We start from the raw sequence: 16,460 nt of genomic DNA on the forward strand, positions 1-16,460 counted from the left end.
AGGGCGAGTGTGAGTGTGGTCTGCAGGACCCTTGTGTGTGAGGGCAGATTGCGAATACAGTATGTGTGTGAGTGTGAGAACGACGTGCGTGCTCCATGTGTCTGCTACGCACGAGTGTGAGGGCAGTGTGTGTGTCCTGTGTGTGTGAGTGTGAGGACAGTGTGTGAGGATGGTGTCTCCCACGTGTGAGTATGAGGCTGGTGTGTGAGGATGGTGTGTGAGTGGCGTCTCCTGTGTGTGAGTACGAGGACGGTGTGTGAGCGTGGTGAGTGAGGACGGTTCCTCCCGTGTAAGTGCAAGGATGGTGTGTGAGAGTGGCGAGTGTCTCCTGTGCGTAAGTGCTAGGACGCTGTGTGAAGGTGGTGTGAGGGTGCTGTGTGAGGACGGTGTCTCCCGTGTGTGTAAGTACAAGGATGCTGTGTGAGGTTGGTGTGAGGGTTGTGTGTGAGGACGGTGTCTCCCGTGTATGTAAGTACAAGGACGCTGTGTGAGGATGGTGTGAGGGTTGTGTGAGGACGGTTTCTCCCGTGTGTGTAAGTACAAGGACGCTGTGTGAGGACAGTGTGAGGGTGCTGTGGGAAGACGGTGTCTCCCGTGTGTGTAAGTACAAGGATGGTGTCTCCCATGTGTGTAAGTTCAAGGACACTGTGTGAGGGTGGTGTGAGGGTTGTGTGTGAGGACGGTGTCACCCGTGTGTGTAAGTACAAGGACGCTGTGTGAGGACGGTGTGAGGGTGCTGTGTGAGGACGGTGTCTCCCATGTGTGTAAGGACAAGCATGCTGTGTGAGGGTGCTGTGTGAGGACGGTGTCTCCCGTGTGTGTAAGTACAAGGATGCTGTGTGAGGACGGTGTGAGGACGGTGTGAGGACGGTGTGAGGGTGCTGTGTGAGGACGGTGTCTCCCATGTGTGTAAGTACAAGGACGCTGTGTGAGGACGGTGTCACCCGCGCGTTTGAGCGCGAGGGCCCGCGCGCCGCCTCAGGCCGCCCGCCCCCGCCGCGCGCCGCCATGGGCCGGGCCCCGGCGCGGCCGCCCCGCCCTCGCGCCGCCTCCGCCCGCCGGGGCTTCCCTTCCCCTCCTCAGTGAGCGCCGCCCGCGCCGCCGCGCGCCCGCTCGTCGCCCCGCTCCGCCGGGATGTCCCGCGGCCGCGCTGCCCTCCGGCCCCTGTAGCCCCCACGGCCGCGGGCGAGGCAGGGCCGGCGCGAGGGTCGTTGCCCGGCGCCGCGCGGCTATGGGGGGCTCCTGAGGCGGCCGAGGGGAAGCGGAACGGCCGCGCTCGCCCAGCGGCCGCCACCATGGAGGCGCCGCCGCCGCTGGTGCCGCCGCCGCCGGGCGCCCCCGCGGGCGCGGAGCCCTCCGGCTGCCCCAAGGACACGGACCGCCAGCTGCGCCTGCGGCTCTGCGTCCTCAACGAGATCCTCAGCACCGAGCGCGACTACGTGGGGACGCTGCGCTTCCTGCAGTCGGTGAGCACCCCGCGGGCGGGCGGGCGGCGGGGCGCCCCGGCGGCGCAACTTGCGGGAAGCGCCCGGGGCTGCCCAGGGGATTTTCCGCGGCTGGAGCGGCCGCGCGGGGACGGGGACAGGGCGGGTGTCCGGGGCGCGCGGGCTCCGCGCCGGCGGCAGCTCCGCCGGGGCCGCCGAGCCCCGCGGGGGTCCCGTGCGGAGCGCCCCGTTGCTGCGCGCCCGGACGGGGCTTTCGGCGCCCGCTGCTTGTAGCGAAGTGCCCGCAGTGTATGCGTATATAGATAATGTATGTGTACATGTGTGTGTGTGCGTACGCCTCGCCGGGGTCACAGCGGTGTGCGGGCGCGGGAGGAGGCGGCTCCCGCCAAGCTGCTCTGGCGGTCCCGGCACCCGCGAGGCGCCCGCGCGCAGCGGGGAACCGCGGAGAAGGGCCCTGGGTAACAGCTCTGCCGTAAAGAGAAAGAAGAAACTTCTTGGCCGCCCAGAGATCGAGCGAGGGGAGTCTGCGGAGATTGCTCGGAGATGGGACGGGCAGGATTCCCCTCTGCTGCTTTGCTAGATAAGTGCTCAGCCCTCCTTTCCCCTCAGTGGCCTTCGACCCTGGACCCTTCTGGACTCGTCTTTCTGGCAAGGTTTTTTGCTTGTTTGTTTTCTAAATTCGGGTCGTCCTCAGTGTTTTTTTCAGAATCATCCAAGTGGCAAAGTGTGTGGTATCAAAGCTAAATGGGAAGGATGTGGCTGCTTTGTGAACTCGTCTCTACTGAAATCCTCCTTTTCTCTCTCAAATAGTTGAGTGCAGCAAGTCTGTAATTTCTGAAGGCTTCCAATTAAAGTGTCAGTCAGCTTTGTTTAAAACTAAGATTCTGTTTCAGTGTAAGGAGATGCTTAAAAAAGCTGCAGGCTGCAAAACTGCCCCACCCTATGGGCAAAACAACCCCAAATCCTTCTCAAAACTCCTCTGTCCTAAGTACTGAATTTGAAAATTTTTTTTCAACTGCAGGCTGCCATGCAGGTTCAAGACATGTTTATTTTTAGCTAAATGTGTTTACGCTATCGCTAATGGGATTTTCATGTATTAGACAACAAATATTTTATTTACTTGTATGCATTAACCTGGCAGTTTTCCTGAGAGCAGCAGTGAGTAACGTGCCCTGGGCAAGGCGGGAGAAGACAGGGCTGGCCGGAGCCTGGCCGCGTTCTCAGGACACAGCGTGTGCTTGGGAGGCTGCACAGCTGCTTTGCTGCTAGGTATAGGCTGCCTGTAGCTTTGCCTTGGGTCATTGGCTCTTAGGCACAGCTTCATCCCCCTAGGGAGGATGAGTTCTGGCTATTATGTTTGAATCAAGTATTAAGTTATGGGCTATGCGATAGATCTTTCCCATCTCTAGGCCTAGCTTTACAAAAGTGTTGAAACTTTGAGCATGTGTTACCTGTTCATAGGCTGTCCTAAATAATCAGTTTCTTAAACTGTTGATGTAGTTTTTTATGGACTCTCTCCCTACAGCTGGATTCAGACTGTTGAATGGTGTTATTGTCAAGGTAAAGGAGAATAGAGGTCTATGGTGGTGTATGAGGGCGAACGGAGCAGTAGTGGGATGCACTTTTGTGCAGTGTAATTTATACTTGATTGTATTTCTATGTGTAGTGCATTTTGAACACAGTGGTGGAAAGACCACGCAGTTCCTCCGTGCAAGACACACGGGCTCTGGGCAGGCACCACTATCAACACTGACAGTGTCTAGTAGCAGTGGGCCAGTGTGGGTCTCAGTAGGCACCGCTGACTGTTGACATTAACCATTTTGGATAACGACAGGCCTCAGTGAGTATTGATTTCCATACGTATTGCTAGGACATGACATTCACAGCTAGTGATGCCTCTTAGTACACATTGATGCCTTCTGATTTTGAGGCATCAAGGCCTGTCACTTCCCATATCTGCGCATGGGGATCGATAGCGCTAGGTCCCAATAGGTATCGGTAACCGTTGATATCGATCCCTGCCGATGGCCATTGATACCTCTCACTCTCGTTGTTGATGACATTGATGGCTGGAGGCATTGAACGGTATCAGCATGGATCCATCTCCATGTGGAGCAGTAAGGTTGCCTGTCAAATTCCAAATTCCTATTGATAGGCCCCGAGATAGCTCCTTTTTGACGGCATGCACAGCTTTGTGGCTGGGGCCGATATCGCTGTCAGTAATTTCACTGGACATTTAGTTCTAAACTGCACAAGCAGCTCCCACAACATTGTCAGGTTGAGTATGAACAGCAAGTATGAACAGTGAAACTGCTCTGTGTTCTATACCTGTGTGGCTCTTTGATCTTCCCAAAGACAAACCACCAACTTGCAAATCGTAATATCGGAATGACAGGATACCCTGTTAGCTTTAGCACTTGCTGTGTTCTGTGTTGGCATGAAAACAGTGTGAAACTTAAGCTGTTCTTATCAGCCAGGTATCATGTTGGATAAGTAATTGTGCCATGATGATAGTTAGTTTTGAATGTTATGCCATTCTTTATTTTTATATGAGGACTGGAAATCTTCTATCTTATCACTTGTATAAATATGATACGTTAGGACACATGCCATCAGATAATCTAGCCCACATCCTACAGACTCAAAATATTTATGTTCTGCTACCTTTTCTTGTTTGCTCTGTAGTTGTAATTTAGTATCTCAGGATTTTTGCACTCCACCCATCTTGAAATGTGATAAGCATCAGGGCCCTCTTTCTTTCATATTTCACAATCTTGTTTGCATCCAAGATTAGGTCTCTGGTGCTCAGATAGACAAGCAAACAGGCCATTTGTCTCAGCTGCAAGGTGTGGTTTCCTGTCCTGCCCTCTTCTCCGCTGTTTCACGCTCAGTAGACCCAGATAAACCATGATTTTGGAAGGGGGGCCATATAGTTTGGGTAACGTTTCTCTTCTGTGAAGCAGCTAAGAGAGCAATTGGAGGAAGAAGATGGAAAAGGAAACATGCTCTGGAGAGATCTCAATTAGCTCTGCTGCTGTGTTGCATCACTCAGTCACTCAGTGTCTTCAGCTGCAGTCAGTTGTGACTATTGCCCATAGTCGAGATTTTCTACAGTGGAGTCTTACACCACATGACCTTTTTTTCTTAAAAGCCTAGTTCCTGATGTTTGTAAGTTTAGGAGCACCACAGCTTTTTCTTTTTTTCAAAGGCCAAGCTTGTAGTCTGTGTGGTTGTAAAGCGAGGTTTGCAAATACAAACTAGCCAAGCCCATAAATGCCTGTGAGATTTTTAGGGGCTTGTATTGTAACTCTTGAACATTTTGGGGTTTTTAGTGTTGCTAATAGACGATTTCCTTTCCTTTCAGAGTGAGTAAGGGTCGGGCAAAATCAGCTGCTAAAGACTGAAATACCGATAGAGGGGAAAAGTTCTTCTGCACGAGATTCAGATGGAGAATGTGAAGAAAACGATCTGGATATAGGAAGTGGAAAAAAACAGAAAAGCAAAGCACAGCACAGCAAAGCTTGTGTGCTATTTATTCATCTTTAGGCTCAGAAAGAAGCTGGTGTAAATCAGTGGGGCTTGAGGGATATCGGAGCAGTTGATGGCTTCTTGCAGCAGAGGGGCTTGTTCATAATAGTCTGGTATAAATTAAAAGGTTATTGTGGAGGAGAAAGAGGATACAATGGAGTATCTCTCTCTTCTCCCTCCTCTGAAGAGACTTATTTCATGCCTTTTGGAAGTTTCCATTGACTCCTGTGGTAGTCCTCTTCCAGAGCTGAATGCCATTAATATTCATTTGTACTTCCCCATGTGTTGAAGACAGAGGATCCTTATAGTTCCTACTTGTTTCTGAAATGGCAGCAAGTCATAGCATCTCTCCGTCACTCTGGAGCAGAGATTGGAATGCAAAGGGGAGCACAGGCTGAGGCAAAGCTTCCCAAAGGCTTAGGAGTAGAGGGCTAATGACATTTGCAGGTTTTCTTGCCAACCAACATGCAGGTTTTCTGTCAAACTTGTCACTGAGACGCTCTCTAGGTGCTTTGTGACTTGCTGGAGCTTTGGCTGTTTCCATTTGGAGCACTTGTGATCTGCAGGACTCAAGGCTACAGAATTGCAGGGGTCTCCTCTGCACTTAGCTTTGTCTGATGGGCATAATCTCTAATTTGCAAAATTAGGTGACTAGCCTGTGCCTTCTGCTTTAAGTCAAAGGTGTTGAGGAGCGCAGCAGATTCTCTTCACATGAAGGCATTTTTTTTTAGCTGTTTTTGTTCTCTATTGGAATATGCACACCAGCAATCCCCTACCCAGTTTTAGCAGCTACAGCCACACAGGTGAGGCCAAAATCTCCTTTCTCTTGCTCCCCTTGTCTCATTCAAGCTTGGTGTGCATCTGCCCCTTGTATCCTTTATCTCTGATCAGCTTTGGTCTTTCTGCATCCTTCAGAATAAGGTATTTGACCTGACTCCGGCTCTGCGTTTCTGCCTCCCCTCAATTGTAGGGGGATCATCAATCAGCCCTCTTGCCATTTGTGCCTCCCTCGCTTCAGGGATGCCAGTTGTTGTCTGAACATGTGTCCCGGGCTCGGGGGGAGGGCGAGAGCGGCTGCCCGGCGCTTTCCCAGCGCCGCGCTGGGGCCTCTGCCACAAATCTCCCTTGCAGGAGCAGCCCGGCAGCTGGGGCAGCGGCACAGACACCCCGGGCCTGGCCGGAGAGGGGGGATCCGAGCGGGAAGCAGGCGGCGCGCAGCAAAGATCCCTGAGAGAGCAGGATCCCCTAAGCGCAGTGTTCGCCTGCAGGCAGGTGGGTTGTGACAGATGAAGTTTGAGAGAAATAATTCAGTTCTGCTGCCTGCCTGATGTTTTCTTCTGGCACTTGCAAGGAAACATAAGGAGCTACAAGTCAATTTCCCCATTCTTTCCAGCTGTAGAATCCCTTATTCTAGTCTCAGCTGTTTTAACACACACTTCAGGATGAGATGTGGTGTATGTGGGGTTGTTTTTGCTTGTTGGTTTGGGTTTTTTATTATTCTGTGTGCATTTTTTTTTCCTCTCCTTAAAGACTATATGGAGTAGCATGAGTTTTAGGTACACCATGCAATAGTATATAGCATATACTGTCTATATAGTATATACTGGTCACTGACAGAGGAAGTGCTGCTGACCCACATAGATCTGCTTATCTTCTAAGTGTTTATTATCTGTAGATACTACAGTAAGCATCCATTTTCTTGTGCTAAATTAGAATTTAGCAACAAAGGAGAAGGGCAGAGGCTTTGCAAGTTCTTTGACCTCTTGGGTCTTGTTGGACCAAACCTTTTCTTGGCCTTTAGAAAGACTTAAAATCTTCTGCACTTCGCCTCCGTGTTTGAGATGCACTTGAAGTTAGCCAAGCGAAAGGTATTCGGTGGGCTCAGCTAGTTTGCAAATATTTTTCGTTTGTAAGAAGCAGTTTTCAGGGTTACAGAAGTGTGGCTCGTGGATCCAGTCCTTGACGTTGTCCTGAATAGATGTGTCTCCAGTTTCTCTGGCTACATAGCAAGGTTCCTTTGCAGCTCCCTTTCAGCCAGGACCTTTTGTTTTGTGCTTCAGATGACATGAAAGAATGTGTAGTTCATTAGTGCTGCTGCTTACTCCCCTCCTCTTTGTATTGTGATGGGACACTTAATCCATATTTACATAACAGTATTTCCGTTAAATGCCTTGAATTGACGGATGATCCTTTGATGAGTGCAATCAGTAAGGTGGTGCTGTTTTGAGTGCATGAGGGCTGTTTGGATTAGGGAGCTAAAAAGAGGGGATTGGACTTGTTAGGTAGGATGAGTGCTGTTTTTTCCTGTGATGCTGAGGTGCCTTCCACTCATCTCCCCTTTTTGTCTCTTTCCATTTCCTTTTCAATATTCTACATTCAGTTTTCAGCTTGTGCTGAAGCAACCAGTCTCATCTTGGAGGCTAGATTAGAAGAATAACTCGCTTATCGTGTTTCTTATCTGCTTGGAGGAGTTCCTGCTTAGCAGTGGGAATGACTGCAGCATTCTCAGCCTTTAACAGCTAGGGGCAAGAAAAAGATTCGAAATCTGCAACAACGTTGTTTCTCAATCAGCTACAGAGCCTTCATTGTGGAGCAATGGGATTCAGGCAAAGCCCTCTCTAGAGCACAGAGTGAATGTTACATTTAACGTCTCCCTTTCCCTGCTGGATCACAAACCGAGGCTTGGAGCTGGGGTCGCCCCGGCGGTGCGCCAAGACCTGAGCAGCATCTTGGACGTAAACGCTGCTGCAGATGCAAATGCTGGTGTGATCACCTCGCCTCGCAAAGCCTCTTGGAGGCTTCAGTCCTGCCTGCGCGACTGAGACTGATCCAACCAGCCCGCACAGAGAGAACTCTGGGGCACTCACCGAGACCAAAATGCTGCCTAGACCCTCCTCCAACCCTGTGTAGAAGCCACTCTTTTGATGAGGCCTCAGCTCCCTTTGAACTGCAGATCTCAAGTCCAGAGTAAGGGAAAATAGCCCCTTCCCTCCTGCTAATGAGTCCTCCTCCTGAGAAGTATCACCCGTTGCTTACACAGCTGATAGCCCCATGTCAGACCATGAGATAGGGCTTGCCCAGAGCTCAGTGGAAGCTCTGATATATCCTTGAAAACCTGATGACAGAGAGATGGGAATTGCCCATTCCGGGCTTCATGTCTAAGAGCCCCCCTGCTTCCTCACCAGAGCAGCCAGCACAGGCTCTTGTCACCACGTGCTGGGCAATGTGGCTCCCTACAGCCCGGGGCCAGCGGCAGTTCAACGGCGTGTAGCAGTCTGAGCTACAGGAAGGCAGTAATTTCCTTGATTATGTGAAGTTTAGGCCAGTCGCTCAGCTGAGGGGACTGTGGAACTGAGTTAAAGGAATATTTATGTTCATGGAAGGACTATTGGGTGAGTCTCGTGACAGAAATTATTTTTGTAGGATCATATCAGCTATATGAACAACACCTTACTGCAGCTCCTTTGCCTTTATATGATTCATGGTATAACTATGTTAATCAGTCTCAGTCTGACTGTTGTTTATATAATTACAGTCTTGTTTGTGGTCTGTTCCTATGTGCCAACAGGTTAATTCGGTGGTTCTCAAACCACTTAGCTCATGTTAAATGAGGATACGTCTCTTTTGACAAATACTGCATTTTATTCATTAAAAACCTCAGAAGCTTGTTGTCATTCCTTTGGCCCAGAAATACACTCTCAGTGAAGGAAAGAGCAAGTGTGCAGAGCGCTCCTCATATTTCCCTGTGGATTTATCAGTTGTAGTTGTTGGTGTAGGCCAAAATTTTCAGGACTCCTTAGAGCCTGTGTTAGAAGTGCTTGGCTCTGTTCTGGGTGTGTGATTGGATGTGACGGGTCTACAAGTTTGACTTGCAGAAATCAGTGGTGCTCGAGTTTGTCACGCGGGTCACAGTTCATTAAGAAACAGCTTTGAACTTGTGAGACTTTCTACGTTGGAAACACTGTATGACTGTCAGACATTGGCTACTTTTGTGTGTGATAGAAAGGGTCTAGGTTTAAAAAGGTCTAAAGAAATCCGTTACATCAACTCAGGCATTTGCTTATCTCCAGTAAATCACTGTTAACACTTTGGTTTTGAAAGTTTTGCCTAATGCTGTTCAGGGCATCTTGGTGCAATTTGGATAACTTAAATGACCTATTGTAGCATACATGAGGGAAATGTATGTTAGGAAAGAGAGGGAGACATGACTTTCAGGGATTATTTTGGGGGCTGAGGAAGCTGGTGGTGGCAGGAGATGTGTGATGCTGCGAGTGGCCTCTGCGCAGAGGGCCGGTTTGAGGACAGATCGCTGATAACAGCTCTGCACTTCAGTGAGCTCTTATCGCAGCGAGGTGGGTGGGTTTTAGCCACCCCGCAAAGGCTCTGCGCCCGCGGGACTCCGTCTAATCTGGCGACTGCTTTGAACTCACCACCTCGCAGGGAGCCGTTTGCTCTTAACCTCATCACTGGGTGGCTAAAGAAGCCCCTTCCCTTTTGTTTGAAGGGGTAATAACAGGAGGCTGTAAAACTTTTGACCTAGTAAAATGTTTCAGATCATGAAATTTGATTCTTAATCTGAATCTGTGGTGTAGGCAAGGTCGGTGTAGATATGTCAGTGGGCTGGGGATTATTTCTTATGTAGATCGTGGAGGAGAAAGCACAGGGGCTAAGGCCGAGCCGATCGCGTTGGATCTCGGCAGCAGTTTCTGCTGCTGTAGCGTAAAGCGGATACAGGCCACAGAGCAGACAAACCCGAGCCAGGCCCGTTCCCTGGCCCCGAGGCCGCCTGGCAAGGTCTGGCCCTGCCTTATAGCACTGAACCCTCTTAGTCTTGGAGCAGGACGGCCACATGCAAACTTCCCATTGGGAATAGTCCTTGGCCCAGCCTCTGCCTGGCCCTGCGCCTGGGAATTGTTTGGGAGAGCGCGAGTAGGCCCGCACCAAAAGCGTGCCAGGAGCGTGTCGGGGAGCACGGATGCCGCTCGCCTGACGCCGGCCCGTGCCCTGGCACTGCTGCCGAGCAGCACAGATGGAGCCCGCAGAGCCGGTCCCAGCTCTGGTGGGACAGGACATGGGTGGGACAGCGATGGCTGTGGCAAAGCTCAAGCCCAGGCCCAGGACTCAGCTGGCTGTGCTGCTGGGGCTGAATTTATTTCCAGTGCTTTGTGGTTAGGTGCCAGGATGGAAAGGCAAGCTTTGCCAGCCTCTCCTAGCTAACTTGTGGCACTACTGGCTGTCGTTGCTTGAGGTCTTCTCTCTTCTTGATCTCTGGAGGAGGAGAGCAAGAGGAAATGTAGGTAGTACCGGTGAGGACAAGTTTAGGACAGTGAAGGGAATTGAACTAGGTCTGAATGAATGAATACTTGAGGTTGTGAGCAGAGATGTAGTAGGTTTCAAATATTTGGGTATTTGGCAAGCCCTATTTGCTGCTTGCTCACTTCTGTCTTATTTACTTCCCTTTTCATTGTGGAAAATCCAGGGCCTGAAATGAAAGTTGCTGGGCACTTGAACATTATATTTTACCTCGTGTCTGCCTCTTCAGTGGTGGCTCTGTCTCTGTCCCGTTGGCCATGCTGCTCTCAAAAAGCATCTCGGATGGGAAGCAGCTGCTTGTGAGAAGAGGGTGTTGACAAGACCCCGAAAATGAGAACAGCAGCAGGGGCAGGTTTCCAAAGAGACTTGCACAGTGCTTGCTATGGGTGTTCAGAGGCCTGATCCCTCAGCAGCAAGCAGGGATGGGCACTGGGGAGACCCTTTTCCCAGGATCTGTCTCTTTCATCGTCTCTTCCAGCACCGCACGTGTAAATATCCCCATTGGGACCCCGTGGCTCCTTTGCACTGAGGGAAATATTTTGTGCATGGGGAGAACAAGTTCTGGCCACCTGTCAGTGAACAAATAACAGCATTCACGCTATTTAGCAAGAAGGTGAATTTTTTATGGGGAGGTAAAACTGCTTCCGAACAGCGAGGGTGCCAGAGCACTGGAGCAGGCTGCCCAGAGAGGTTGTGGAGTCTCCTTCTCTGGAGATCTTCAAACCCGGCTTGGACGCAGTCCTGTGCCATGTGCTCTAGGTGACCCTGCGTGTGCAGGGGGTTGGACTAGATGACCTCAAGAGGTCCCTTCCAACCCTAAGAATTCTATGATTCTATGAAAGGTAGGTAAAGGTGAAAGATGAGGCTTACCAAGTGGGGTGTTCATGCTGAAGACCAAACTACCACTGCAGATTTTAACTAGGTCACTATGCAATGCAGCACACCTGAACTCCAGCGCATTTAGCACTGCAGTACCTGCTTTCCTGGGCTCTTTGAGCCAGACCTCTGCTTTTCTACCACTGAATTTCTAGTTTCTGCTGCATCCAGGCCACTGACCTTCACATTGCTCCCAAATTCTGGGCTTAACATTGCCTTGCAGTGGGTTGCAAAGCTTCTGCACAGGGACAGATTACCACCCCATTTAGTGCATTCTTCTTCCTCTGTTTCTATGTAGTATTTACCAGAGTTTCTGTACTTATGAGTTAGGAAGCAAGAGGAAAAGGTATTTAGACATGATAATGACCTATACAGAGAAGATGCGGTCACAGCTTTTTAACTAAATGTTACTGGGGGGGAAGGAGGAGGAGCAAAAAAAGGTTGATTACGGGTGAATGGAAAAAAAGTGAAAATGAGGAGGACAGAGGTACTTGTGAAAATTAGAAGAGATGAATGTACATGTGTCAAATTATTTGATAGTGTTTTACTAATCATCAAACATGATCCAACATTGGAGAAAGAGACAGCTGTGGGCACTTCGTAGTATTTTAAAGAAGTTACATATAGTTTTTATTACTTTGTCTTGTTTTTGTTGCTGGTTTCTTACCTTCTTACCTTCTTACTAAGCTAAAGCTTTCTTACCTTCTACTCCTCAGGCAAGGCCTTGCCTGAAGAAATGCATATTTTCCTTTCTTTTTCAAATATTAATTCTTTCTTCCTCTAAATATTTAATGTGCTTTAGCTGCATCATGATTCTGACCCAGTGAACAGATCAAGCTGATGAAACTGTGTCTTATGGGTGGATTTGTTGGTGAAGGGTCTTAGAAATTTTCTGCAGTTATACTGAGTAGCAGAAAAAAGGAAAAAAGAAAGAATATATAGGATGATATCCTGTTTTGCATTATGTCTGGCACTTTTTGAGTATTTTGTTTTCTCCATGGGCTTGATTCTGTAAGGTGCTGAACTCCGGAGGAGCTGGAGAAGCTCAACCTATTTTAGCAGGTGCCTATCACCTTGCCGAATCAGCGTTTTATGTAAGTAGAGTCTAACCCTTCCGAGCAGCAAGGCACATCTGGGAATTTCACTCTGACCTCTGCTTCCTTCCCCATTTAAAAGCAGCTTAGCATGTGTCTTGCTGTAAAATAAGGCTAAAAGAGCAGCCAGACATTTGGCTGTGTCTGAGTGTGTGTCATAGGAGATGCTTTGCACAACAGAGGCCAATGCATCTTTGTTAAGCGGTTGCACAAGAAAACCCGCAATATTTGAAAGTATGAATCAAAATTTTGCAGCATGTAACCAGAGGAACTGAAATTTGCAGTCAGCCAGCAAGAATTAAAGTGCAGCGGCAGCACTTGCTGTGTCCAGGTGGTGTTTGGGGCTGTGTGACATCAGTTCTCTTTTCATGTGGTTCTGGGTGAGCTGCCGGGGCAGCGTGGTATCGCAAAACAGCCTAACCAAGGGGAAAGGGAAAAAGTCTCAGACTATTTTACTTAGAGAAGAAGATTTTGCTTTGAAGTGCATTGAGGATCAAGATACCGGTCTGTGTTTATGCAGCGGTTTTCCATTTGTATTCTCTCAAAGTAGAAAAAACAGCAGTTAACAGATGGAGAAAGTGAGGCACAGAACATGAGATATCGTACCAGGCACCATTTTTTTAAGGAAAAAGCAACAAGAATTTTCATTCTTTAATTCAGTCTTTTGGCAACCAGCTGCCACCTCCCTGGCAGGCAGCACACAAAGAGTTGGTCTCAGCTCGGGTTCAAGGGACTCGTAAGCAGGAGCAGTATTTGCAATCTCTGTGCACGGACGTGGCAGTCCCCAGGCATGGGAGGCATTAAGAGGTGTCCAGTTCTGTTGCCCTCGAGTGGGAACATCGGGCACAGCGGAGGCCTCGGCTCTTCAGGAACTGCCGGTCAGCACCTTCCCATTACCTTCAGTGAGTAATAAAAATGGAAATAAAGCTAAGTGATGTCTTAGAATTACTCGGTGGCAGTTGTCTGAACAGTTGTGCTTATGCTAGAATCTCAACAAGTGCAAGTGCAAACACGCAGACATCTGGTTGTTTCACGCTCGCCTACTCTGCCCGTGTGTCTGTTTGCTTCTGAAACCAACTCTCAACACCATGGAGAAGTAAGTGCAACCCGGCGTTCTGTAGCCAGGCACAGCGAGTAAAAAAGCAGAAATGAAGTGAAAATGTCAGTGGTTTGCACGTTCTGCTGGTGCTGCCCTGTCTTTGGAAAGGCCAACCTGTTCCAGCGCAGTAAAAACTGGCTGAGGCTGAACTGATCCAATGGAGGACTTGGAAAAAAGCTTAGGTATAAATGTCAGTGTGCAGAGTGTTTTACTTGTTTGGCTTCCTGCACTTCTCAATTTTGGTGTTTGGAGGAGGGTGGGAATTCAGAGCTGCCACAGAAAGGAAGTTCCTTCTCATGAAAATCAGCTTCAGGATTTGAACTAACACTTTGACAAGGATTTGAAGAAGTAGTTGACTCAAATCTGCTGCACAAACCTATCCCTCAGGACAAGGGGTTGAATTTCAAGTACATTTTGGAGCTCTTTCCAATTCTGATCTTGCAAGACTTCAGCTGCCTCCTTTCCATTCATTTAAAGAGGCATCTTCAGCCAAGACTCTGGCTGCGTGTTGTGCTCATCCCCTCATGTTCGCAGCAAAGGGCTTTGGTTTGTGCGTGCCGGCTTTGCTGGAGGCCGGCGCAGCGCTAGGGACAGGCATCTCACGGCCTTTTCATCACAAGGCTGCCTATTTAGAGATTTATTACCTGTCTGTTTTAATCTGAATTCAAGTCGAATCTGGCTCAATCCATCACCCCTGTCTTCACCCGTCTCTCTATGGATCTTTTCAATGCTTTTGAGACATCTTAAAGAGAAAAAGTGTCTCCAGCCGATGCTCCTAAGGCTCTGGGGAATGCAATTGTGATTCCGGGATGCCTCTCCAAAAGGGTGATTGGAAGAAGAGAGTTTCCCCTCCATGCTGTGTAGCTCTGCTTACCAACCCTTATCTGAGAAGAGGCATTTTGTTTGTTTGGGCTTCGTGAGGCAAAACTTTTATAGCCCTCTGCCCTTGCTGCCCTTGCTGGGAGGGTTGTTCTTTGTTGGAGTGGGGGGAAGGAAGAGACAAGCTCTGTATCGGTTTCAGATTAATTTCAAATGTGTTGCAAGTTCTTGCTCCACATCTTTCTTTAATCAGGACTGAAATGAGATCTCCGTGAGGTGTGTAGTGTGCTGCAAACCAACATTTCATAACCCAGTGAAGGTATTCTCAGTCGTTTCGAGCATAATCCTTTTCAGGAACGAGATGGAGAGTAACCATGAAATGCCATTTTCCCATTTACTTTATTTCTTGGTATAGATAAATATGTGAGAGCGGAGAGGGGTCTTTATAATGACATAAAATTGACTAGAAATATTTAAACTCTTTTTTTTTTTTTTTTTTTTTTTGGTTTGGCCAGAAGTTTCTGTCGGTCCAGAACTGGAGGCAAGTAATCATAGCTCTCCCATAGACCTGAATCAGGAGACCTTTTCTGTGATCAACTATTTGTTTATGGCAAACCCCTCAGGTCAGATTTTTTTTTTTCTGAGCTATTTTTATTATTTTTTAGAGTGACTTGCATAAAACCATGCTACTTTTTCCTGGACTTGTCTGCACCTCCTGTTTATTTGCCAACTCAGACTAGAGCTGCCCGTGCAGCAGTTGTAGTGTAAAACAGCCCTTCGCAAAGTGACTTTAGTTTGTTTTTAGCCTCCAAGGCAATAAATGGGAGCAGGGCCTGAACTGGGCAATAGAAGAGCGTGGTGTGTGCGAGCCCCTGCGCTGCTGTGCGCCGCGGTCGGAGCCAGTGTGGCCGGGCTGTAGCCTCTGTCTTCCTACCTGAATATTCTGGTTGTAGCAGCAGTAAATTGCTGCCAATTCAGAGCAGTTTCCAGTTAGTACCTTCCCAAAATGCTCCCAGTTTTTATGCTTTCAGTTCCTTAGTGCCAGAATCATCCCCCTTGCACCCCGTAGGTTCTTTCCCCGCACATCAATGTGCTCTACCCTCTGGACTATGGTAGAGTGATGGTGTTCGTGCTTCTGGCAGGGAATTCTTGGCCGCTATTGATTCAAGTGGGTGCTTGATGAGTTTACATAGCAGTCTGTAAGGCCAGATTGGCAGTGTGCTGATGTGTGGTAGCAGCTCGTAAAGCAGGCACGAGCCGCAAACGTTGGCGGGGCCCGGGGTGAGTTATGGAAGGTATTTGTGCATTAAGTGTGTGGTGTTAAATATTAGATGATGGTGCTTCTTCCCTGCAGCTTATCTATGCTTTCTAGGTCTCCGGTTCTCCAGTTGCAGGGACTGTTTCTTCAACAAAACAAAAACAATAAAAGATTTACTCTTTTTTTTCTTCATATCATATGATGGAAATATGTAATAAAATGCCAGGGGGCTAGAGATTCTCTTGAGTGCTGGAAACAGGTAGAAACTTCAATCTTTGCTGGTAACAAATGCTAAGAATGAAAAATGAATTCTACAAATTGGTGGAAGAAACCGAGGCGGGAGCTCTTCAGAGGCAGAGAGAACTCGCACAGCTGCGTGATCAGTCCAAGGGCCGGGGGAAACCTCTTCCCCTTCTGGGTGACAGCTCCATAGCTCTGTTGGAGGACAGACTGGCTCACAGCAAAGCGAAGAGTAGGTACAGTGAGGCCTGGGCCCTCCCTTGAAGAAAATGGGAGGAAAGGATTTTTGAAAAAAGGAAGAAAAAGACTAAAATGATCTAACCGGAGGATTCGGGAAGTGAGATCTACTTTTTTATTTAAAAAAGTAGGTAACTGAACAGCTGTTAGCTGTTTTTCTGACCTACAACTTCATGCCCTTCCCTTTGTGCAAACCCTAATCCCCATTTCCCTGTCTGAATTCAGCACCTGGAATACACTGTTTGGATGCCCAGCTAATCGTTGTATGCAGCCACCCTTTTGCTCTTCAGAAGACACTCATGGTAGTACAGACATTGCAGAAAACTTCCTTCCTCTTCTATTTCTTTCTTGCCCCCCAAAAATTGGTTAAACTGTCTTTGCATCCTGAGGATCAGTGGTAGAATTTTTAGCCTCTCTGAATGCTGATGGCCTCTATCACATGAGGGCCCAGTTATTTTGTGTACAACTATTTCCTTTATTTTATTTTTTTCCTCTTGTTTTTAGTGGTGTGGATGGATATATCGGTTTGCTTAATGAGGCTCTGGGAAACC

General features: G+C 48.5%; 1 protein-coding gene across 2 annotated transcripts in view; it reads left to right on the forward strand.

Annotated features, from left to right (window-relative positions):
* The first annotated feature begins 1,190 nt into the window (after positions 1 to 1,190).
* Positions 1,191 to 16,460, forward strand: part of PREX1 (phosphatidylinositol-3,4,5-trisphosphate dependent Rac exchange factor 1) — a 145,959-nt gene continuing 130,689 nt past the window's right edge. For both annotated transcript variants that reach the window (XM_088528698.1, XM_088528706.1), the window contains exon 1: positions 1,191 to 1,466. In XM_088528698.1, the coding sequence (XP_088384824.1) occupies positions 1,296 to 1,466 (171 nt within the window). In that variant the 5' untranslated portion in view covers positions 1,191 to 1,295. The remainder of the gene's footprint in view (positions 1,467 to 16,460) is intronic.

The sequence above is a fragment of the Tinamus guttatus genome, unplaced genomic scaffold (genome assembly GCF_059628265.1).
Source record: "Tinamus guttatus ecotype Peru unplaced genomic scaffold, ASM5962826v1 Tinamus_guttatus_pri_ptg000027l, whole genome shotgun sequence".
Taxonomy (NCBI): Eukaryota; Metazoa; Chordata; class Aves; order Tinamiformes; family Tinamidae; genus Tinamus; species Tinamus guttatus.